This window comes from Calypte anna, chromosome 4A (assembly GCF_003957555.1).
Source record: "Calypte anna isolate BGI_N300 chromosome 4A, bCalAnn1_v1.p, whole genome shotgun sequence".
In the NCBI taxonomy this organism is placed as follows: Eukaryota; Metazoa; Chordata; class Aves; order Apodiformes; family Trochilidae; genus Calypte; species Calypte anna.
The window spans coordinates 32,870,829-32,894,922 of record NC_044248.1 but is presented as its reverse complement, the minus strand read 5'-3'; the positions used below and the strand labels follow the sequence as shown (position 1 = coordinate 32,894,922).

At 36.9% G+C, this 24,094-nt stretch overlaps 1 protein-coding gene across 1 annotated transcript in view; it reads left to right on the top strand.

Moving 5' to 3' along the window:
- GUCY1A1 (guanylate cyclase 1 soluble subunit alpha 1) overlaps positions 1-23,888 on the top strand; it is a 32,904-nt gene extending 9,016 nt beyond the window's left edge. Inside the window, exons 2-9 of the mRNA XM_030449691.1 lie at positions 9,354-9,764; positions 12,658-12,719; positions 14,350-14,408; positions 15,411-16,120; positions 17,504-17,989; positions 18,502-18,645; positions 20,770-20,924; positions 22,888-23,888. Coding sequence (XP_030305551.1) covers positions 9,516-9,764; positions 12,658-12,719; positions 14,350-14,408; positions 15,411-16,120; positions 17,504-17,989; positions 18,502-18,645; positions 20,770-20,924; positions 22,888-23,089 — 2,067 coding nt within the window. The 5' untranslated portion in view covers positions 9,354-9,515 and the 3' untranslated portion in view covers positions 23,090-23,888. The remainder of the gene's footprint in view (positions 1-9,353; positions 9,765-12,657; positions 12,720-14,349; positions 14,409-15,410; positions 16,121-17,503; positions 17,990-18,501; positions 18,646-20,769; positions 20,925-22,887) is intronic.
- The last annotated feature ends 206 nt before the right edge of the window (positions 23,889-24,094 follow it).

Genomic DNA, 24,094 nt, shown 5'->3' with positions numbered 1-24,094 from the left:
AATTATTTTCTGTGCTGACTTGAAGCTACTGTTTACAGCACTATAATGCAGCATAGCAAGTTGGAGACATTGTGTTATCAGGCCCCTTTTTTGAAATGAACGTGGTTTCTTAATATAATGAAAAAGATGTTCAGTGGTGAGTGCCAATTTTACAGTTTTAGAAAACAGCACAGTGTAGTTGTTTCTTAACATTTTGGTGGGAAATCACAGTTGAAGGGGCTTTGTTTTGTGTGGGATAGCTCCAACACAATATAGTTGTCAATTACATTTGCCATTAGTTTTGGTTCTCAACAAAGTAATTCTGGGATGACCCTGCTACCTCAGCAAAGGCAATCCAGCCAAGATCCTTTACTACCACTCCAGAGTTTAGATTTCAGCCTTCAAGGATGACTGGCACTTGATGTCCCCTGGTCATGGTCCACAAGCTGCTTCTCCAGCTGACACCCTGACTTGGAGCCCTGGCCTCTAGAGCAAGATCCTCAAACTGTGTTCTTTGCTTATTTTGCCTGAGGGCTGAAACTCAAAGATTCCCAGCAGTGAAGCATAAATTGCCACACCTTGAACTAAGAAGTGAGTGACCTTAGAGTTCCTTACCTTCTGTGTTGGCTCAGAGGGAGGAAGATGTAGGTGCCTTGCACTTACTGGTGGTAGAGACCACCAGTGCAGTTCCATGCTGACTTACTGGAAGGTCAGGTAGGTAGGGCTTCTATCTGGGATCTCAGATGCAGCTTTAACTGCATCACACCTGATGGAAAGGGGAAAGAGGTTCCTTATAGACATATTAAAAAGCAAAATTAAGTATCTTTAAAATGTAAAACCATAAAATCTGAAATCGGTAACAATGGGCACCTGCCCTTTAACTTACAAATCGATGGTGTTTAAAAAGTAATCCTGGAAAACAGTGTATGAAGTGTTCAAGTCTACAAGATTTTTACTTCTTTATTCACACAGGGTGACTTCATTACATAAAACAGCAAAACAAGGTGTGTCACACCCTGACCTCCCATCAGATACTAGGGAGGCAAAATACTGACACTAGAAATCAGCTAAATCAGGATGATAAACACATCCCCTTCCCTGACTGTGCAACAGGGAGAGTTGCTTCAAATTGTCCAGAGAAGGGCAACAAAGCTCATTAAGGTCCTGGAGCACAAGTTCTGTGAGGAGCAGCTGAGGGAGCTGGGGGTGTTCAGTCTGGAGAAGAAGAGTTGAGAGGAGACCTCATCACTCTCTGCAGCCGCTTCAAGGGAGGCTGGAGTGAGGAGGGAAACAGCCTCTGCTCCTTAGAGAACTGTGATAAGACCAGAAGGAATGGATGGAGGCTGTGCAAGGGGAAGTTTAGACAGGATGTTAGGAAATATTTTTTCACTGAGAGGGTTGTCAGGTGTTGGAATGGCCCAGGACAGTGGTGGAGTCACTGTCCCTGGAGGCATTTAAAAGGAGTTTGGACCTGGTCCTTAAGGACATGGTTTAGTAGTTAGCTTATGGTGTTGGTCAAAGGCTGGACTGGATGATCTTGGAGGTCTTTTCCAACCTAAATATTCTATGATTTGATGAAATACTACCCTTAACTACCAAAAAAAAAAAAAAAAAAAAAAAAAAAAAAAAAAATTCACCCAAAATATTGCTGACAAACTCCTTGAAATTATCAAGTTCAGCATTTTCTATACTGGCAGATCACAGAATAATTATTTGCATGAGTACCCACCATACTTCAGTGGATTCATAGTAGAGGAAAAAAAATATATCAGTATGAGAACTGTCTGTGCCTTTGTAAATTTTTTTGTTCTATTGCCCATGTTTGTCTTCTTTCTTATTAAATTTTTAATCCTCATGTCCTTGTATAGGCATTCTTTTCTTTTTTCTGTTTTTTTTTTCTCATTGCTCCTTATTCTGTCTGTATTTCTTCTCAAAATATTTACTCTCTCTCACAATAAAGAACAGTAAATACCACAAAATATGAGAAATACTATGCTCTCTGAGAATTGGAGCAAAGCATTGATCTTTCAGACTTTGGTGAGAATACTGTGATGTTAACATCATTGCAGGTTGTGAGCTGAAGTACTGTGGACAGTTCTATCTGTCTAGAATAACTCTGGGAAGATTACCCTGTGGTTCATCCAATGCCAAAAGTTCAGGTTATGTATCATAGAAGCATATTATTTTGGATGACAAAAATATTTTTAGAAAGAGTTTTTCTTTTGGAAAATCCAAGTCCACTGGTGAAATCATGTCCCTCATTTTATGGAAAAATAATCTGCATTTTCCTAGGGAGAAGAAAACATGAAGGCATTGCCCAGAAAATCACCAAACTTGGTGAGAAAAATAGTGGGAGAATCGTTATGGTTAAAATGCATTTCATTTACCTCTATATTTAAATACTAAATCTGTAGCTCAATTTAGAGGCCAGAGGTTGCACTGTTTTCTTTGTTAACCCTTTCTTGGATTTCCATTCTTAGTAATATTTTAATCCATTTGTTCTGCATCAGTTTGAAATGCCTGCCACAGAAATCAATGGATTTCTATAGAATTTACAAACATTTCAAGCCAAGCAGGTGTTTCTGTCTCCGCCTGTGCCTGGCACTCTGGCACTAAAATATCCAGAACAGGAAAAACTAGAGTTTAAAAAAAAACTGGATGGCATTACTTTTATTTTTGTGGGATTTAACATTCAACTTTGATATTGCTACAAGAAGCTGCAGTTCAGCAGCTAATGCACATGAATTGATATGATGCGTGGTTTGGAACATGCTAAATCTTTCTAAATGCATCTCTTGTAACTGAGGGAGCAGCACTGAATGAGACTTCTATTTAATAATATTTTTTTAGCTACAAGGATGGAGTTTTTTCCTGCTTTTTTATCACTGCTGAAGGTTTGGAAAAGTAGCATATATGTCACATATTTTCCTTTACCTCATGATCAATGCCTCAATGATCCTCTAACTTTCAATGAAAATATTAATAAAATAAGGTATATTTTAATAACAACTTGGAGAATTTCTTTGTAAAAGGATCACACCTTATATAAATAAATACATTATAATTATATGTAATAACCTAGATTTCTGCTACAGTCCATCCCACACATTCTTTTTGTTTTAAAATGGAAGTTTCAAAGCTGAATAACTATACATAAATGTTTTCAGCTTATTTTTCTGCAGGGGTACATTTTCACTTCCATCTTTTCATCAGCCTGCCACCAAGGCTGAGGGGAAGTTCAGCATACAGAATACATGGTGAATATGGCAGCTCTCTATGAATTAGTTTTGCATGGCTTCTCCCTGCTGCTGCTTTTCCTGTGTTTTGATTTTTCTTGTGCTGAAGTCATCTGGAAAACTCTCCATGCAATTAGATTCTTTTTATCGCATGCTTAAAAGTAGAATAAATGGAAAGCAAGGATTTAAAAGATCTGTAGCTGTGATAACTCCAGCAATTGCACAGGAGACCTTAACAAGCAGCCCAGATTGAAGCCAAAATCTGCTCCTTGATTTATTTAATTTTTCGTTTTGCTACAGAGTGGTATACATTAAGAGCAGGCTAGTCTTAGTCAATAAGTACGTTTACTGTGATTAATTAACATTAATTTCTCTTAATACCACATGTGCAAGCAGTTTTTCACAAACCATCTCATTTGTACTTTGCTTCATCATTTAGTGAAAAAAGAGGATGGTTTTGAAGACAATATAAATTCATATACTTACCATATTTACCTAACTTTCTCTGCTTTAACTGTGTATCTGCTTTTCTAGAAGAGTATTAGAAAGCAACTAAGTGATACAATCAACAGGGAATTTGGTATTGTAGTGTATTCCTAGGCGTGTTGGTAGCTTTTGGAACTGTACTTTCCAAAGGTAAGAGGAGGTTTTTAGGGGTTCTATCTCCATCACAAGTTGCTCAGTCTATGGACCAGGGGTGAGGATGCAAGGATGTGCCAGCAACAAGAGCTTCTGTTTCTGCCTGGGTGTGTGAGAGGAAGCAGAGAAGGTGCTGTAAGGCTGCCTGCTGGGCTTGTGCTGGAGTGTTTTCACAGATCCACTTTGACTCACAGGAAGAAAATATTTTTCCCACACTATCTTCTCAGCATGCTCCCTATTACTGGGTCCTAGCAAAGGCAAAATATTTACCCTATGAAAGTTCATGTGGTACTTAAGATGACACATATTTTATAAGCAACATTTGGGAATCAGTCCTTCCTTTAGCATCATGCCAAAACATGATGTTGCAGTTGTGAGGGTGCAGTAATTAGGGTTCCCCTTATGACTTTAATTGAAACCAGTGTTGTGGCTGCACTGTAACTTGACATCTGGACTCTGGGCTTCTCCCAGGACTAAATTGGGATCCAGGGTTTTGCTTCAGATGATTACATGGAAATGAATCAGTCACAAAGGTAGTATAAGAAATTCAGTCATTCTTTAGAACTAGGGTTTTTCTCTGCCTTTAAAAACCCTGCTCCCAATATCAAAGTATAGAGATTGGTGTTAAACCCAGATAAGATTTTAAACCAGCAGGAAGATCTGTCTCATGATGACCTTCAACTGAGACATATTAGCATCTCTGAAGTTTACTTATATATTCAGTGACACTTATTTTCTGATTATTAAAGTAGAGAAAAGATGGAAAAGGAGGTAACTTACTTTCTTCTCAGAAAACAGAGATAATTTTCTTGGTATCCTGACTTGGGAGCTGTTGAATGTTGCAGCAACATTCCATGTGCCTTGGGGCACAGAGGAAACACTTGATTGTGGTTTTCTGTTTCTTAAAACACTTCATAAAGGAAAAAAAAAAAAAAAAGATGAGGAAATTACGCACTATGTGAGGTAAAAGTCTTTCTTGTCAGCAAGATCTAGATTTTTAGCTTGCCCTATGCAATCATATGGGACAGTCACTGGGATAAGTTACAACAATGAATTTGGATTTATTAAAATATTTTGACTGTTAAAATAAAAATTGGTGGCTATGAATTGCATTCTTTTATCACAGCCACTTTAACGTTTACCTTGGTAATCATTGCATTTCTATTCGATAGTTTAATAAGTGCATTGTCTGTTGTGGTATTTCCTTACTATCAAAAGGATGGTGTGACTTAAGCAAAAGTTTTGAGTATACTCCTCTTAGAAGTAGCCCCAAAGAGAGCTGCATTTGGCAGTAAGGACACTGGAAGTGGGCTTTCACAGCACACAATAGCAATTAGTGCTGTGGAGAAAAAATGGTCAGAGTATTCCAAAGGGCTCTGGGTTACAAACAGATGAGAACCAGGTATGACTTTTGAGAAAGCAGGGTGGAAGTTTAGGGTAACAAGCAGCAAGGTTAATGCCTGACAAAGCTAACTCCTTTTCAGAGCTGGATGGAATTCAAGGTTACTGAATCTAGTAATTCTTGGGTACCAGTAATTTGATGTGAAACTCACTGTCCAGTATCATGCCTCATCCTGACCCCCGGAGGGGTGACAGCCTTTGCATTGGTAGTTGCCTTTGTACAAGTAGCAGAAATCCGTGCTGTGAGAGAGACTAGAATCTTGCTATGAGAGAAGGCACTACCTTGTCCTGTAATTAAAGGCCATATGTATGCAAGAATGGTAATGTTTTAGGATTGAAAGGTCACCTTTATTTGGGATTTCCTAGAGCCTGACTCCTTGGCTTTGCAATTTTCATTTTATCAGGTTGTATTCTTCATGAAATTTGCTCTTATTAGTATTTTAATTACACTCGTGTTGCTGCTGCAAATTCAGAAATATTACCCCTGTGTACTTACTCCTTACTGTGCACTTTGCCTAACACACAAGTTATGCTTAGTAAGGTTTTTAAATCATTCTTGTGTAATGACGTGGTTATCCCAGCTAGGTCAGCAAATATATTAACTGTGTTAATGGCAGGACCAGATTACTGGAAAGTGGTAAATGAGGCATCCTCAAATTTCAGTAGATGGATTATTCTGTGACTGAGGAGATGGAGGAAAACATCTCACACCTCTTCACAAGGATGTGTCTTTTCCAAGATGTCTTCTACTTCAGACAACTGGCGGTTTTCTATTAGGTATGACTCACTACCACTTAGAAATTTGTGAAAAGATTTTCCTGTCTCCTCCAGTTGCTTACATCTTGTGTTCTCTAAAGCAGAAATACTTGAACAAATTAATGCTTTGAAGGTGTGTGCACTCTGAACATGTTTAAGTTAATAGTGAGGCTGTCAAACAGAGCTTACTTATTTCTACAGGATTTGGTAAGTTTCATAAATGCTTACTTCAACTTCTTAAAGTATTCACTTCTCTGTTGATGCAGACCTGAGCAATTTTCTCTGAGTATTTTAAAAGCCTCCTTGAAGTCCTTGGAAATGGACAAATCACCAGGGCTTTGGCTCTGTTGCTACACACAGCACTTGAAGTAGAAAAAATAAAGTGCGCATATCGCACTTCAGATTAATAAGACAAGATGTCAGGATTTAGTTATTTTCCCTCTGTTTATCTGCTGACAGGCAGAACAGCTGAATCCACAATGAGCTGCTGCTGCTGCTGGTGATGGGTACTCATCTGTCTTGCTGGCAGCTGGTTGTGTGTAGAAGTAACAGTTCCTGCCTTACTCAGTTCCCCTGTGCAGAGGCCTCCTGGTCTGGCAAGGGGTTTCTGAACCCCAGAGTGGGAATTGCAAACCTTCCTCTTCCTTAAAGGCAAGACAGGAGATGTCAGCTCCAATGGCTCCCAGACCACCCTGAGCTCCTCCAAGGGCTGCAGTGGCTCTTGTCCTGGAACAAGTTAGATCCAGTCAGCACTATCTTCTCACTGCTGCAAAACAAACATTTTTTTAAAAATAAATTCTTTCTCAACACACAACAGCTCACTCAACACAGTGATATGTATAATTTAATATAAAAAGTGATGTTCTAGCATGATTTTTCTCATGCTCTGAGCGAAGAACTCTGCTTATAACAAGAGAAACAGTATTCAGTGTTGCTCCTAACTTTTGTGCCACGTCCATAAGTTATGATTATTAGCTGCCTGTAGCTACTGCTAAGAAGTGGTGTTGCATAATTCTTACAAATGTCTGTGTTAATATTGGGGAGTTTTACTCTATGATAGATTCATTGCACTGTGTCTCATAGCACTGTCAAGGAATTGTTTCAGCAGAGGAAAGTATTCAGAAGCAGGTAGTACAAATAAGCACAGAGGAAGGCGTTTCGAGTGTAAATGTAGGTGTAAGTATACAATGAAATATTTGCACAAAGCATTTTGAACTCTGTTGTTTTCCTGCTGCAATGACTACGGTATATAAAGTCATCTTCATGTTTCTTGGTGGCACAGTGCCATGTTGTATTCAGCCAGACACTGAATAAATTGGTTGCTTGTAGTCTCACAGCATTTAATTTTAATTTTCGGTTTGCTTCCCGATGTAAATATGACAGCAATTAATATGGCAGAGATGGAGAATCCACATTAAACACTGCTGCTCCCCTGGGATGAGCTCTCTCAAAGCATGTTTGGAGAAGAATTAAAGCCAGAAACTTCTCCCGTTTCCTTGTATTACTTTTTGTTTTGAAAATGTCTTTAAGCATTGTGAATGACGGGAGTGCTGGTGTTCCTCATTCTTGAAACAAATCTGCAAATGTTTGACTGAACTCATAGGGTTTTAGGATCCATTGCTGAAATTCCTTCTGTAAACTCTACACTGGCAATCCATTATCTTTCTCATGTCAGACTTTTAAAACCACTTTTTAATTACTATTTGAGCAAAACAGGTTTTCCTAACTCAAAACAGACTTTTTTTTTCCTGAATTTTAGTTATATTAAGACAAGATGTTTTAATAGAGGAAGACCTATGCATGTATTTTTTCCAGTATTTGAATCCTCAGAAGTGTCAGAAACTAGGTGGTTCTTTTCTGCTTTTCATTTTTAGTGAAGTAATATAATGGCACCTGAATAAAAATACTTTTACGTATATATAATAATGCTTACATCATAAAGAAAATTATTATGTATATTTATGAATTGAGAGTGTGGTTCTTGCTTGAAATTTTTGACTGCCTCTCTTGCTCTACACAACAGTATTTAGCAATAAAAAAATAAATCATTACTGATATCCATGCATTAGAAACAAAGGAGTTTCTGTGTAAAACCAGAAACCAAAAATACAGAATGTTATGTAAACATTGGTCAGCCTCTTGTTCTTAGCACTGTGTTTATTGATTCTAAAAGTAATACTTCAGTAATTTTGATGGATGTCCCCTAGAAGCTGGCCGGACACCATCAGTATTACAGCATACTTTAAAAAGGCCTTTTCTGCCAATTTTTAAAATTTTTTTTTATTTTTCTTTTTTAGCAGCAGTCTGGCCAAAGTAGCCTCTGCCTGTTTTTCCTTTTAAGCATGTCAGCCACATGTGCTGGGTCTGCAGCTCTCCTCTTCTCTGCTGCAGCTCCAGCTGTTTCACAAGCAGCATCTGGTAACCTGTATCAGGGCAACTGTTATTTTTAAACCTGGTAGAGTTGCTGGGTGACCCTGAAAGCCCTTTAGGTGTCTCAGGGTCAGAGAGAAGCAGTGTGGTACATGGGCTGGTTGAAGCCAGGGTGTCTTTGAAAGAAAGTTAATGGACTGTATCTTCAGAGAGACAAATGTAATGCTTCTCTTGCTTCCAGAATTGACAAAAGCTTGCCAGGATTGCCTTGTTGGAGTATTATATGAGGATGAGGAACAATTATTGAAATGAAATGCTCAGCCCTTTTTTTAACGTGTTGTTTGAAAGGTCACCTTCAAAAGTATAAAAATCCCTTGGTGTTTTCAAGCATCAGTGATGTGGTCAGATTGCCATGGTGTCACTTCTCACCAGTCAGCAGCTTTTACATGGGGCACTGACCTTTGGTCTTGGGTGGCTTGCTGTTCCAGAAGTGCAAGCACTAACCTTAGTTATACATCTCTCTAATGCAAAAAGGTTATCTTAGGCATCAAGTAAATTGAAATTTAAGTATCCATAAAAACCTGATTTCATTGTGCTATATCGGGTAGTTTTTAACAGCTGCTTATGAAGAATTAAAAAGGTTTCCTCAATAGAATTCTGCTCTCTGCTCCTTCAGAAACCTCATTCATCAGTGTGATCAAAGATACAGCAGAAAAAACAACTCCTCTGCTTTAATCCCTTGAGCCACAATTCATCCAAGAACTTAACCATGCACACAACTTTCAGTTACCTGAAACACTGAAATTGGTGAGGGTTTCATGCTTCAAATGGCACACCAATTTAAGTGCTTTCTTGAGCAGGGTCCTAGAAAACTATTATTTTAGTGCACATATCATAAAACTATTGCCCCGCAGGAATTTTAAAGAGAAAATATGTGGTTTTAATTTTTTTTTCTTTCTTCTTGTTTTGTAGGGGTTCACATTTGTTCTGTGTTGATTTGCAGCTACCAGTCATCTTCCACAGTGGATTCCTTATCTACTATTCTGGCGTCTTCTGCACTTGTTAGTAAACAGAAGAGAACTATCAAACATAAAGCCAAGTAATCTTAATCTCAAGAGAGAGACTTCATACAATATGTTCTGTACAAAACTGAAAGACTTGAAGATCACAGGGGAATGTCCTTTCTCCTTAGTTACTCAGAGTCACATTACTGAGGAACATGACAAGGATTGCAAAGAAAACAGCTCTAAAGCAGCTTTGCCCATCTGCAAAGAAGTCCATGAAAAAGAGGCTCAAAGAAACCTTCCACAAAGGAAAACGAGCAGAAGTAGAGTGTACCTGCACACATTAACTGAAAGTATCTGCAAACTATTATTTCCTGAGGTAAATAGAGCCTGCATAATACCGATGATACTTTAATAACCTTTGATTATAAATACAAAAAAAACATTTTATGCCAGCCTTTAGATGTAAGCTTTTAGAAAATGGTTTTGACTTCAAAGTTTGTGTTCTTGTGGAGTTCCTCGTAGATTAAATCATTTTTTCATCTTTTTTACAGTCCTTCTGGATACAATTCCGCCACAGTCAGTTCTGTACACACTTCCACGGATTTGCCTATGTTTCTCCATAATTTTGCCTTATATCTGCAACCTTCCACTGATAATTAGATTCCATTTAAATCCATGGTTTTCTGTAGCAATTTTTAAAGAAATAAAGATACAATTAGAGAAACTCTGCCTTGCTACCTAATTATGTAAATTATGTGATCACCTCATCAGTTCACCAAACTTCATCCATACTTCTATGTACATTATTCCTTATCACAAAGAAATTTAAAATAGCAATTTTCACCTGTTATGATGCTAACCTCCTGCAATACTATTTTTAAAACCATTTTGTCTGTGTTTACCACAAAAATATTCCAATGTCTCTGCTCCACTCAACTGAAAACAGGTACAGTGTATGCACAGTGGTTTGCTTGAGTGGATATGAATAGCAGGGTTTGTTTCTGTAAAAAGAACATGAAAAATGCAACCCCATAACATTCAACACTTGGGCTAGCCTCAAATTCTGTGGAAAGTGTGAAAGAAGTGACTGTCTTATATTGGGACTACAGATGACAAATGTTAATTACAATTCTACTATTTGACCATCAATGTACTTCACTAAATGTGCTGGAGTTCTCTTAAACCTATTTGCAGTTCTTTTATCTTTTCTGCAGCTCTTCATTTACTTCAGCTTTTATAAGCTCTATCAGTTTTTTATGGGCTCCTTTTTGCCTCTTCTGGACTTACACAGAAGAAATTTGGCCCTTTAAAATGATCTTTAAATGTAGAGAGGAAAGGAATTTTAATTTCTGAATTAACTGATGTTCATTTTGTGAGTCCCTTTGGTGTCGTGGTTGCTGTATTGCTTTTCAGTATATACTTGCTGGGATTTTTAATGAAATAATTGGTAATTTTTCTCTTTAAAGAGCAGTATAAATGTATGCAGATGCCTTTTATATAATTGTGGTAGTCTAGTTCATCAGCTGGGAGAAAAACTTGATAAATTCAAGGATATTATTACCATGTACCCTAGGATCTATTGCAGCTGAAGGTTATTATCACTGCTTTTTACAGGTATTCAAGGCATACTGATTGGAACATGTCCATGTATAGTAGTCTGTTCTCATGCTGATTTGGGGTCAAGACCTAAGCATCTGTCCAATCCCAGTTCTCTATAGGAAGATTTTCCTTGTTTAAAAGTATAGTTTTACTTGCCTTAACCATCAGCAACTCTCATCATCTCCCTTCCAATTGTGAACATCAAAACAGGGGCCCAGAGCATGACCCTGAGTGACTCTTGAATTCCTCATGAAAACAGTGAGTCGTGCCTGGAATTTCAGAAGTCAGTGAACCCAGAATAAATCTTGATTAAATTTGAGGTATAATGTAGTGAATGTGATTCTCTTTATTGCTGCTCTGGGTGTTTACAGAAATGTAGAGAACATTTATCAGAGACAAGGAGTGAATTGGATGGAGTTCCACTTTTACTGGACCAGTTTATACACAGATGTAATTTAAATTGTGCACATAAAAATGGTAGAATTAAGTTAAGCTTTTGGTTTGGCAACTGTCTAAAGAATATTGCCTTTCTTTCACATAGTATTTTCTTGGCATGTGCAAACTTTGCTTTTGACAATACAAAAAAGTAAAAGACACATCAAGTAGCAAGTGCTGGAGCCTTCAGGGAATGAGAAGCAAAGCAAAGCCAGCCCATAGCCAGCCTCAGGGAGGAATTGTACCATGGCAGTGTAGGTACAGCTCAGTGACACAGCCTCCATGGGAAGTTTGGGTTTTGAATGGTGGGAGACAACATACTTTAAGCAGCTTTACTGGCCTCAACAATTTGAAATGTGCATGTTTCTTTGTGTTGTATCTGTTCCAATGATGAACTAGAGAAAGGCTATGGAACCATGGGACTGAGGTAAATAAAGGTGTAAGGAGGATTCTATTCCAGAATCCTTTTACAGAGCTTAGCTACAGACATTGGATTTTCAACTGGAAGATATTTGGGTTTGCAGCATACATAGTCAAAATTCTTCTTGTTTTACAAATTAATAAAATAAATGGTTCTAACATTGTCTTGAAATGCTATAGTATTGAAAATAGAAAAGGAGGTAATATGAAGCAGGGAATGCTCTCTCACTCCTTATAGCTTCACTTGAAACTGTTATTTTTGCAGTATCAATCTTGACACTTCTTTAATTACCCTGAAAAAAAATTAACTCTTAATATGCCAAGAAAGTTTAATTTTTAATGTTCTGCAGTGGTCATAATGCAGAATATAACTGACATTTTCTAATAAGAGAATATATTTTAATCTGAAAAAATTTCATTCTACATTTTACATCCAAGGCTTTTTTGAGGGGGATGTGTAACAATATAAAGTTATACTTAGAGTCAGTTATACTTATTTCTTAGCAGCACTGTCTGTATTGCTATGTGGCAGCTTGGAGGGAAAGGATATCACTACATTGAAAATGCAGCCCCTTTGGCACACAGCAGCTAAGGGGCTTAATTACTGGTGGCATTGGAGCTGAAAACATCAACATAAACTAAACCCCAAGCACAGAAATGAGATGTTCTTCTTAACAATTAAACCAGCTTGAAAAAAAGCTGTTATTCCCAAGGACAGCAAAGTATAAAAGTGTTTTCTGTATAAAAGTGTTTTTCTTATGAATAAGTTTTCAGCAATGACATTTTAATCAACATACATTTTTTTTCTTCTGTAGTTTGAAAGACTAAATCTTGCACTTCAAAGAACACTTGCAAAACACAGCATAAAAGAAGCCAGGTATGTATGTGTAATGGGTTTGCCACTAACTTCACAGCAAACATGTTTTGTAGAGAGTTCATGGGGCCTGGGGTAGTGACTGGGAATCAGGACTCCTGGGGTCTGTTTGCAATTATCTTTTCAAACTGGTGTGTAACATTTCATGCAATGTAAGTTAATAATCATTTGGTTTATTAAAAAAACCCAAACATTTAAGTCACTCACGGAGTTGGGAAAGTAATAGGAATATTGAGCCATTTGTGCAGGGAAACATGCCAGGACTATGTTTAAAATGAGCAAATACTTTGGAGGAACTTAGAGACTACACAGGCATGGGTAGAGAGGTAAATGTGGCTCTATATGTATCTAGCCCAGTGTTTCTAAGATCCCAGGAAAATAATTTAAAATGAAAAATACTAGTATTATAAAAAAAAATAAATTAGCTTCTGATAGTGAACAGTAATAAGCTACAGATACTGACATACATGTTTTCACTGGGCTCACTGGGGTTCTGATTTATATTTAGGAGGAACTCAGCTTGATTTTCAGCTGAAATCCAATATTAATCATTTGAGCCTTGCAGGGAGTTAGAATTTCTTAGCGTCTGATTATACATTGAGGATCCAATTTATTTAACACATCTGAAAATATAAGTCCTTCAGTTTAAATCTCCTTTCAAAAAAAAGAGAAAAATAATGAAATTGGAAACCACTTGATAAGAAAATTACAATCTGTCTTTTGTGTTATACTGATAGTTTCAAAGCACTTTACATGCATGAACTGAACCCAAGACAGCTGGTCAGATGTATGTTGTAATTGCTGAGTGGCTAATTAATATGAATATTTTCTGTGCCCTTAATTATGGGTTGCTACCTGGAGTATTAGTTTTAAACAAAAAAATTATGCTATTCAGGATGATGAAATAATGCAAATATAAACCAGACCTACATGTCTGGACTGCTTTTGCATATGAACATATCTAAGATATTTCAAATGAAGAAATTCAGAAGGCATGTATCAAAAGCTTATTCCTTATATAGAGTTTAAATATTTAATCTAAGCTATATGTCCTTCTCATTGGTTTGGGTCTGACATTAAGGTTGACATCATTGACTTCAAGAGACCTCAAAGAGGGCTGCAGCTCTGTATCACAGAGTCTGGAGTAGTACCAATGAACAACTCATTTTGAACTTAAAGTTGCTACTGACATTTCCTCTCAAACCAGAAATACTTTCTCACCTCTTTTGAATTTAATGCAATGTAATTCCAAAAAATGCTTGAATGTAAATGCCAATCATATTTTACAATACGTTGTGAAATATAATTAAGGCTACAAGCAAAAAAGCTAAGCCAAACAAAAGCAGGACTCTCACAACCTAAGAGTTTTTTAAAAATTACAGTCTACAGCATTTGGCCTCAATCTATAATCTGAGCTCAAACCACTTAAACTTTAATTTATCACCAATGCACAGGATAATCTAAGATCCTACCAAGACCTTATTTTAAATTAATGAAAAATTGCCCATTTGATCAGCAGAATTTGGTCTGTACACATTAAAGAAAGGGTAGGTTTACTTGCAATGTTTACAATATTCATTGTAAAAATATTGATTTCTAAGAAGGCTTCTTTGTATTTTTATGATTTTTACAGAAAAACTGAGGATAGAGAAGATTTTGAAAAAATAATCAGTGATCATGCTAATGCAGCAGGTACTGTAAGGTTGTTTAATAATAAATTTTCTGTGCAGTATATATAAAATAATACTTGTATGTAAAAATTGGTTTTGTTACTAAGAAATAATTTCCTCCGTGATGCTGACAACACAACTGAACTATGATCACTGCAACTAACAAGTTCAGAGTGTCAACATTTGAGCTAAAGAAATTATTTTCTCAAGTCTGAGCTTTTACAGAAGCATCCACTAGTACGATCTAGCATCCATGTAGTCATAAGTTACAGTTTTATACTCATGTAAAACTCTTTGATCCTTTTCATCTTCTGAAGGACTCCAGTCTGTCAGAAGAGAACTGCTGTAGTTTGCATTACAGAACTCTCCAGCTACATCTGTAATAGTAAATCAGAATTTTCCAGGAACTGAAGCATGCTCTTCTGGACACTTCAAAGTGCTGGTCCTGGCACAGTCAGCCTGTGACAGATAACACTTCCCCAAATGATTCGCAGTAACAGTTGGGAAGTTGGAACGTTCCCAACAGTCTGGATGCTGCTATCCTGTTAAAACAAGTTTGCTATCAAAGGTGTGAGCTTTTCTGTGCCAACTGACCTCAGTGCCCTGGAATATTCCTAGCCGTTTCATTTATTGGATCAGGCATAATACTTATGCCTGTATGTATGCACAGATCCTGTTTTATTCTTATTTTAGGTTTTTGAATTCTGGCTTTACTTCTGTATATCAAGCCAAAGGAATTGGGTTAAATCCTATGCCAAAACTGGCATTCAGTCTGTTTGCAACTGTACAAAGAACACCAAATATTGGATCTTTCCAAACTGCAACCTGTTTTCTTCCTGTTTTCCAGGCAACACAAGTTTGTCTTTGTTTACAGCAGAACTTCTAAATAGAGAGCTCTCAGTCGTCAGTGCTAGGTCAAGGAAGGATATTGCTAATTTGATATGGTCTGGCGTGAAAAATATGGAGGTTAGCCTGAGATTCAGGATGATGAGTGCAGTTCTGACTAAAATGTGGTTCCATGCAGGTGTTCCCGTGGAGTCTCTACGGGAATCTCTCGGTGAGGAGCTATTCAAAATATGCTATGAAGAAGATGAACACATATTGGGGGTTATTGGAGGAACCCTTAAGGACTTCTTGAACAGCTTCACTACTCTGCTGAAGCAGAGTGGCCACAGCCAAGAAGCAGGAAAAAAGGACAGACTTGAAGATTCCTCCATGTTGTGCCTGGAGAAAGATCAGGACTTCTTAAATGTGTATTATTTCTTTCCAAAGAAAATCACGAGTCTTATTTTACCTGGTATTATTAAAGCAGCAGCTCATATTTTGTATGAAACTGAGGTGGAAGTAATGCTTATGCCTCCTTGTTTCCATAATGACTGCACTGAGTTTGCTAATCAGCCTTATTTGCTGTACTCCATACAAGTCAAAAGCGCAAAACCTTCCTTATCACCGTGTAAACCACAGTCTTCACTTGTGATCCCTGCCTCTGTGTTCTGTAAGACTTTCCCATTTCATTTTATGTTTGACAAGGATATGTCAGTTCTTCAAATTGGAAATGGGATAAGAAGACTTTTGACCAGGAGAGAATGTCAAGCTAAGCCAAATTTTGAAGAGTATTTTGAAATTCTTACCCCCAAAGTGAGCTGCACTTTTAGTGGAATAATGACAATGCTAAATATGCAGTTTACTGTAAGAGTCAGAAGATGGGACAATACTGATATGAAATCATCCATGGTAAGAGAATTTTTGTAACTGTTATTTCTGTGTTTACTTCGGATAGAGTTAAAATAGACAAAAAAAAGTGGTGCACTTTGTATTGTCTACCTCTGAGCACCTAATAGAATGGAAGAATAATTTATTGAGGGTATTCCAATGCAATCCAGATTCTGAGGCCAATATTCAGTAAAAACTGTGCTTTAGGACTTTAACAGCAGTAAAATCTGACTGTTATTTCTATTTAAAAATAACTACTTGAAATATTGAGATAAACTCAGTAAATTGAGATGAAGCCAGTAACACACCATGCGGCTGAGAATAAGGGCATCTCCAACACAAAAACAGTGGCAGGGAAAGCAATGCCAAAGTTTCCCTCAATCATTTGGAAACAACAGCTCCAGGAAGAATTCCTGTACTCATCCAGACTCTGGTGTGTTTGATATTTTGGTATCTTTGATTTTCTGATGTTTTCATTAGATGCAGGCGCCAAAGATCCCACTTTTTCAGCTGCTGCGATTACCCACTGAAGCTGGGTCTCTGACAAATGACCTCAATCAGTAAAAAATATTGGCTCTTTAATGATTTTTTTATTCATCACTGGCCCCAGCTGACTTCCATCTTACACACACCTGAGGTATTCCAGGCTGAGTTGCCAGTTCAGACTCAACACTACAAGTACTTAAGTGAAGAACATTAATAAAGTTTTCACCCAGTTATTAATGAAGTCAGAAAAAATGTAGCACTGATTAACCACTGTCTCCCAGATCCCTTTCTGCACCAGGCAAAAATTTAATGATTACAAGGGGTAGTAGACTCTGATTGGCTTTGGCAAGTAAAGGTATTTCTTTAAAAAAATGGACTTTCACAGCAGTGTTAAATGGCCCTCTGCAGCACCTTGTACATCACACAACAGAATACAGAAGGGCCATAAAAAATTTCATTAAAAATCCTTCATTTTTTTTGAGTATTACTGAATATTCTATGATAAAATTGAAGCAGATTTTCATGCTTTGTCTTACCAAGTGTTGCATGAATCAAATACTCAAGTTATTAGCAGAAATTTGTAGGCCACTACAGTCAGTAACATTTTATCAGTAGATGAAAATGCACAAAATTATTATTATTTTTTTCTTTCTTTCCAAGATGAAACTGATACTGCTACCCACACATAATTGAGTGTCTTTCCTTAAATTGTGGTCCAGATTTTGCACCAGGAGTCTCAAGAAAAAGAAACTTACTTTATGGCTTTATGCTTTAGCACACCATGTTACCTCTTTAGCAACTAAATGAAATCATAAGGACTATGGACCACTCTGACTTACCTGGGTACTTCCCCTAAATCTTCTTCTAGATCATTGATGGGCATGTTTTGTATGATTTCTTTTTCTTCAACTGTTTCAGGTAATGGATCTTAAAGGCCAAATGATCTATATCTTTGAATCCAGTGCCATCCTATTTTTGGGATCTCCTTGTGTGGATAGACTAGAAGATTTTACTGGACGTGGGTTGTACCTCTCAGATATTCCAATTCACAATGCACTGAGAGATGTTGTTCTGATAGGAGAGCAGGCCAGAGCTCAGGATGGACTCAAGAAGAGATTAGGAAAGCTAAAAGCAACCCTTGAGCAGGCTCATCAAGCACTTGAAGAAGAAAAGAAGAAGACTGTTGATCTTCTGTTTTCGATTTTTCCTGGAGAGGTTGCTCAGCAGCTGTGGCAGGGACAAGTTGTGCAAGCCAAGAAATTTAATAATGTCACAATGCTTTTCTCTGACATTGTTGGATTCACTGCCATCTGTTCCCAGTGCTCACCTATGCAGGTTATCACCATGCTGAATGAGCTTTATACTCGCTTTGATTACCAATGTGGAGAGCTGGATGTCTACAAGGTACACAATTTATTGCATCTCTGTAGGGTTCTGAGACAGGAAGAGAAACTAAAACTATGTCGTACAGAGGATAATAGAAGCAAAAAAATTATTTTTATTCATTATTTTGCCCTAAATCTTCATTATAAGAAAGGCATATTAAGATAAATCATAAAACAAGCAAACAAAAAATCAGCAGTCATGTAGCTGCAAGAGAAACCCATCAAAACTTAGAGTTCATTTTAAAAATTAATTTCGATGATGGTGCTGTGAATCTGGTATAAATAATTTTTTAATTATAGCTACTGGTGCCTGACAGCAGGCAAGCAAAAAAAAGTATTTAGCATCATTCCCAGCAATAACTCCAAATTGGGCAGTTTTTCCTTTTGAATGGTCCTGCAGCATTAGCCAGGACTGAGATAATTTGGCAGGACAAATAAGACAGTCAATATGTAGGTAAAATTCTTACTGAAGTCAGAGATTATTCTTTTCTGTGTCAGTGTAACACTAAGGAACAAATTTGACTGTTTTAGGTTGAGACTATTGGAGATGCCTACTGTGTTGCTGGAGGTTTACACAAGGAAAGTGAAACCCATGCTGTTCAGATAGCATTGATGTCCCTGAAGATGATGGAGCTGTCAGATGAGGTGGTGTCTCCCCATGGAGAGCCTATCAAGGTCATATATTTCATTGTGTTTTATATGGTTACAGTGGGTATTTTTGTTTGTTTAGTTGCTTTCAGGATATTTGTCTTAATTAAATTTCATATAATTGCATTAGCTCAGGCAAGTGTGTATGGCTGGAGAGGCTGACCTTTTTAGCTTTATGAATGAGTGGTTTGTGAAGAAGTAGAGGTGAAACAGGGATCTGAAAATCAACCCTAGGGCTTTAAATGCAGCGAAATAAATGGTTGCATGCTGACATGCTGCTGGTTTCGTCTCAGTAGCGATATATTTGTCCATGGCATGGAATATTCTGTTATTGTTTTCTAATGTGGAGACTGTTCCTCTCTCAAAATTAGACCCCGTGAGAACATAGTCTTTTGAGGCAATCGGTATAAATACAAATCCTCAAAGATGTGTTCAGATTGCAGTAATCCACATGTACTTAAAGGAATCTATTGCTATTTCTATGTTACTGTTGTATACCCTCAGTAACATAAAGTAATGGTGTTAATGCTGTCAGAGCAACTCTTTGATTCAGTGGTAGTTATATTATGACTTCCTTTTGGTGAGGACTTGCATATGTAGTGAACTTCTCATGTAGGTTTACCTCTCACTGAGAAAAAAAAAAAAAGGCCTGGGTGGATGACAAATGACATGGACCTTCTACTAAGTACAAATTGGATCCTGTTATTTTTAATGCAGGTGTCTCAGTTCATTCTGTCTGAAAAGACACTGCTCATTTTTAACATTTATCTGTTCATGTGTTCCTTTAGAAAACTTCAGCCTTCTTTGATTTTAGATTAAGGAATATTTGTATTCCAAGAGAAAAAGAATGGTTACTAAGAGGATTGCATGATCCACATTTATCACAGAGAACAGCAGTATTATATTATAAATATATAAATATAAATAAATGCCATTGTTTTTGAATTTCACAATATCAAATTAAAGTATTCTTTAAAAATCTGGAAGCATCTTCACTGTATTATAAAATGTTTCTAATTTCCACATAAATGCTACCACTCTGATTTTGAATGAGGAAGGCTATTACATTTCAAAATGTCATTTTAAAAGAGGGAGGGAAAGAATTGTATTGTGTAAGCACTTAACAGAACCTTCTTAGAAGAAAACTGAAGTTTTCTGTTCTTAATGAGACCACACATCCATTTTAATTAAATGCTTCATGAAAGCATGGGCTGTTTTGCAAAGCAACAAATACAGCACACAGTTTATTGTCATTTTATGTTTCAGCTGTCAAAGATAAAAGGCATGACTGCAAACTTCTCACTTTAAATCAGGCTTGTATATTGCTGTACATATTTCAGTCATCTTTGCTGTGTGGGTGAATTTTGCTTTTGTTTCAGGCTTTTCTGCTCAGAATCTGAAATTGATATTTCTGTTTAATGATAGGATATCTCATGATACATAAAGAGCAGCACACACAGCAGATACACAAGCATCCCAGCATCATTCCATTGTTGTGCCAGAGTCCTAGTCTGAAGAAAATGTGTCTACACATTTTGCACATACATATGTGCACATACAATGTATACAATGCACATACAAAAAAGAACACATCCAAAAAAACCCCCCAAAAAGGTCGATATCAAAATGTTTCAAATGCTCTATAATTTAATTATAAAAATTCTGTCCTCTGGGATTGGGATTTATCAATGTGCAACCTTGTTGTTAGAGTTCAATTGAAACTGCAGCATATTAATAATGCTTTGCTTTTCCTTATGGCTCCTGACCTTAACATCAAAGCAAGTGCTACCCGTTAGCTCTCACCAGTCACTGTGTTGTCTCATACAGTTCCTCCCAGAAAAAGTATCCCAAGTGTTGTAGCATCTCCTACTGATGTTTCTAGATCCATTTACTGCCACAGAGAGCAGCATTAGCACAGTGATATCAGATGAAGGATTACTTACATAAATGCAAAGCAATGTAAACTTCAGCTTGTTTCATCTCTGCAAGCAGTGATGACCAGAATACAGACATTTTAAAAAGACTGTACTAACTCAGCTTGTATTAGTAGCTCATTATTTCTTTTTATTACAATTGTTGTTAGAATTTATAATACTGACTTTAACCATTCTCTTTTACCTAATAATGCTGTTTTTCATCTTTTACTTAAAGATGCGTATTGGCCTTCATTCTGGATCTGTCTTTGCTGGAGTTGTTGGGGTTAAAATGCCTCGTTACTGCCTTTTCGGTAACAATGTAACCCTTGCCAACAAATTTGAATCTTGCAGTGTACCTAGAAAAATAAATGTCAGCCCAACAACTTACAGGTATAGTGCTTTATAGCTGTAAAATGTCCACCTGAAGTAGTTATGGTGATAGTTCATTGTCTTCCTGTTGTTTTTTTTTTTCCCCCTCTGAAGTACTGCTGTTTATTTTTCTTTTCTCTTTTTATCTGACTGTTAATAAATTCACTGTGGTTATTTATAGTCAGAATGCAACCAGTAGCAGCAAGAAAAAGGGTGAGACAGAACAGCTGATACTTATTTTCCAAATGTTGCATTTAAAATAAATTGACACTTGGCCAATTTTGCTTCTTGCCCTGCAGCTGTATACCTCCTGCTTTTTATTTCCATCTTTTCTATATCTGGAACCATTTTGAGCTTTCCATGTGAAGTGGATGACAAACTAGCTGCAGGCACCTTTGAAAATAGCATCCTAACTGAAGAACTGTTAAATGTTACACTCTACATCTTCATTGTCTTTTTGGTAGGGCAGATGAATAAACAGGTTGCAATTAATCAACCACGCCAGCACTTGGTTTATACACATTTTAATTCCAACTCAGTTTCAACCCTTTAATATGGAAATCAGGCTGTACTGTTGATCCACTCAGACCAGGTATTTTTAGTAATGAGTACTATGTGACTGTGCAGACAGCCAGCAGGGTCCCCCATATAGGAATAGAGCATCTTTCATTTGTCCTCTGAAACTCATACTCTCTTTGTATAATCTCTTCAGTTGTATGGAAAAATCACCTTGCACCATGTCCATGGACAAGTAATAGTGTTTCCTAGATGGTTTGAATTTGATGGTAACAACAGTCTACATCTGAATTACAGATCCAGGTCTGAATTTTATGCCACTGAGCAGACATAGGCTACTGTTTCTTCCAGACTGACCAAAAGGTTTTTGAAAATGGAATGTATAGAGTGAATCTCCTAGTAGAAAGTGATATTGCTGGCTGGGTAAAATAACCTGAAATATGGATATAATTTTTTTTTTTTATTTTATTTGAAGGAAGCTCTGCTATCCTCACTGTACCCTGGCCAGTCACTTGTACCCATTGTCATGGATGTGATGATGCCTTGCGGCAAGGTTCTGTGGCCTGTGTGAGACAGAGTTTGGCAAAGGATCCTGACATTCCCTGCAGCATATGCTGTGTGATTTACAGGGTGTGAAGCTATGAACTAACTTACAGAGGTGATTTAGATAAAAGTAGTGCAGGTATTAGGGCCCACAGTCAGTAACCTTTTCAGTCATGCACTGTAAACATGAGCATCACCAGTGCTTATGCACATCAGAAAAAACAGTGCCTGGCCAACAGCAATTGAAAGAAAAAATGTTGGGGGGAAAAAAAAAAAAAAAAAGATAAAAAAAGATAATTATTTTTCTGAGTGCTTAGAAAACAGGCAATTTGGTTAAAGCATAAACAATTGTTATTTTTGTTGTGCAATCTTTGGGGTTTTTTCCTGAGTGAATGATGTGTTAACCTCCTTCTTCTTTAGGGTTCTTTTCTTCTTGATTTCTACACCAATTCTAAATATATATGGATAACATTTTGGCATCTTGCACAGGTCCTGTATATTTCAATAATTCTTTGGAAGCTTAGATACCAGTCATCAATTTGTATCCCTGCTGATCAGCAACCTGTTTCAGGTGTAGAAGGCCACTGTGTTTAAAGGACCTCCGTGTGAGAAAGCAAAATTATCAGAATTTGTAAGATCTGAATAGTTAACAAGCTTTTAATTATTTCTTTAACTGAAACATTAATTATACTAAATAATTTTTAAAAACATTATGGAAAACATTGAAAAGACAAAGAGACAAAACTCCTGTCTGTGCTGGTACACAAGTTAATAGGTTATCATCAGGGCTACCAAATAAACTGTGTTTTTTAATCTATTTTCAGTATATAGCATAAATACATTCTGCCCTCCTGTACATGAAGAATTACTGAATGTCTGCACTTATAACAGTTTTTGATCAAGATTATTTGCTTTCTTTCCCTAGGTTGTTAGAAGAATATCCAGGTTTTATGTTCACACCTCGCTCAAGAGAAGAACTTCCACCAAACTTTCCCAATGATATTCCTGGAATTTGCTATTTTCTGGATTCTTACATTCAAGGAACAAACACACAGACTTGGTTTCAAAAGAGAGACTTAGGAGATGGTAATGCCAATTTTTTGGGTGAGGAAACAGGAATAGACTAAACTGTACATTCACAAGTGTATAGAATACTCTATAAATATTTTCCTTTTTTTTGTATAAACTGAAAATTTTTAAATATGTATGAAACATGAATGCACTTTAGATTGTTAACACCTGAAAATCAGTATTAAAATTTCAGGAAGTATGCCACTGACTCCTTTTTGCTTTTTTGTTTGTATTAAGAACATAGTCACTCTAATAATATTGCAACTTCACTGTTAAAAATGCTACTAAAAGTTTTCCCTGTGGTAATTTTTAAGTAAGTGCTATGTAACAACTCTCTCAGTTCCTTCTGTGCTGAGAATTCTAGATGTATTGTACATGTCAGGGAACGTGATGTGAAAGTGATGCAGCCACATGCAGTGTTGTGAGTGGGTGATTACCAATAACTATTAAAAATGCATTTTCTTAGTGATTCCATAAGAAAATATTCGTTAAAATATTGTCACTGCTATCACATACTCCTTCCAGTGCATCATCTGGGCCCCATCCTAGAAGCTGGTGACCATCTTCTAACACTGACTGGAGTCAACGTGTTGAGGGTGCTCAGTGTCTCCTGGATCAGGCTGCTAATTGTATTGACTACACTCATACACAGCAGAGTATACTGCTTACTGTTTCATGAACTTTATGTTGTGTATAAAATTAATATAGATTAAAGCACTGTATAATCACATACTAAAGTCTCTGTAATAGTCAAACGATATTTTAGGTCTTGGGGTTTTTAAAATACTTTGCAAAAATAATAGTATGCACTTGCTATTATGTATTAAAGCAATAAATGTTTTCTTTTAATTGTCATTTAAATTTGAAATGTTTTAAATGAAGTGCAATAAAATATGCTTTGGAGTGTTTGCTGAGAGAGAAGATTCCAGACAGACTGTATAAAATGGAAAAGAAGCAAGCCAGTTTAAAGCTCTGATCCTTATTCAAGAACAGCAACTGGTTTGCCCTGGTTTTGAAATACCTGGGGTATACTTGCTTTAGAGCTGCCAGAGGAATCTAGC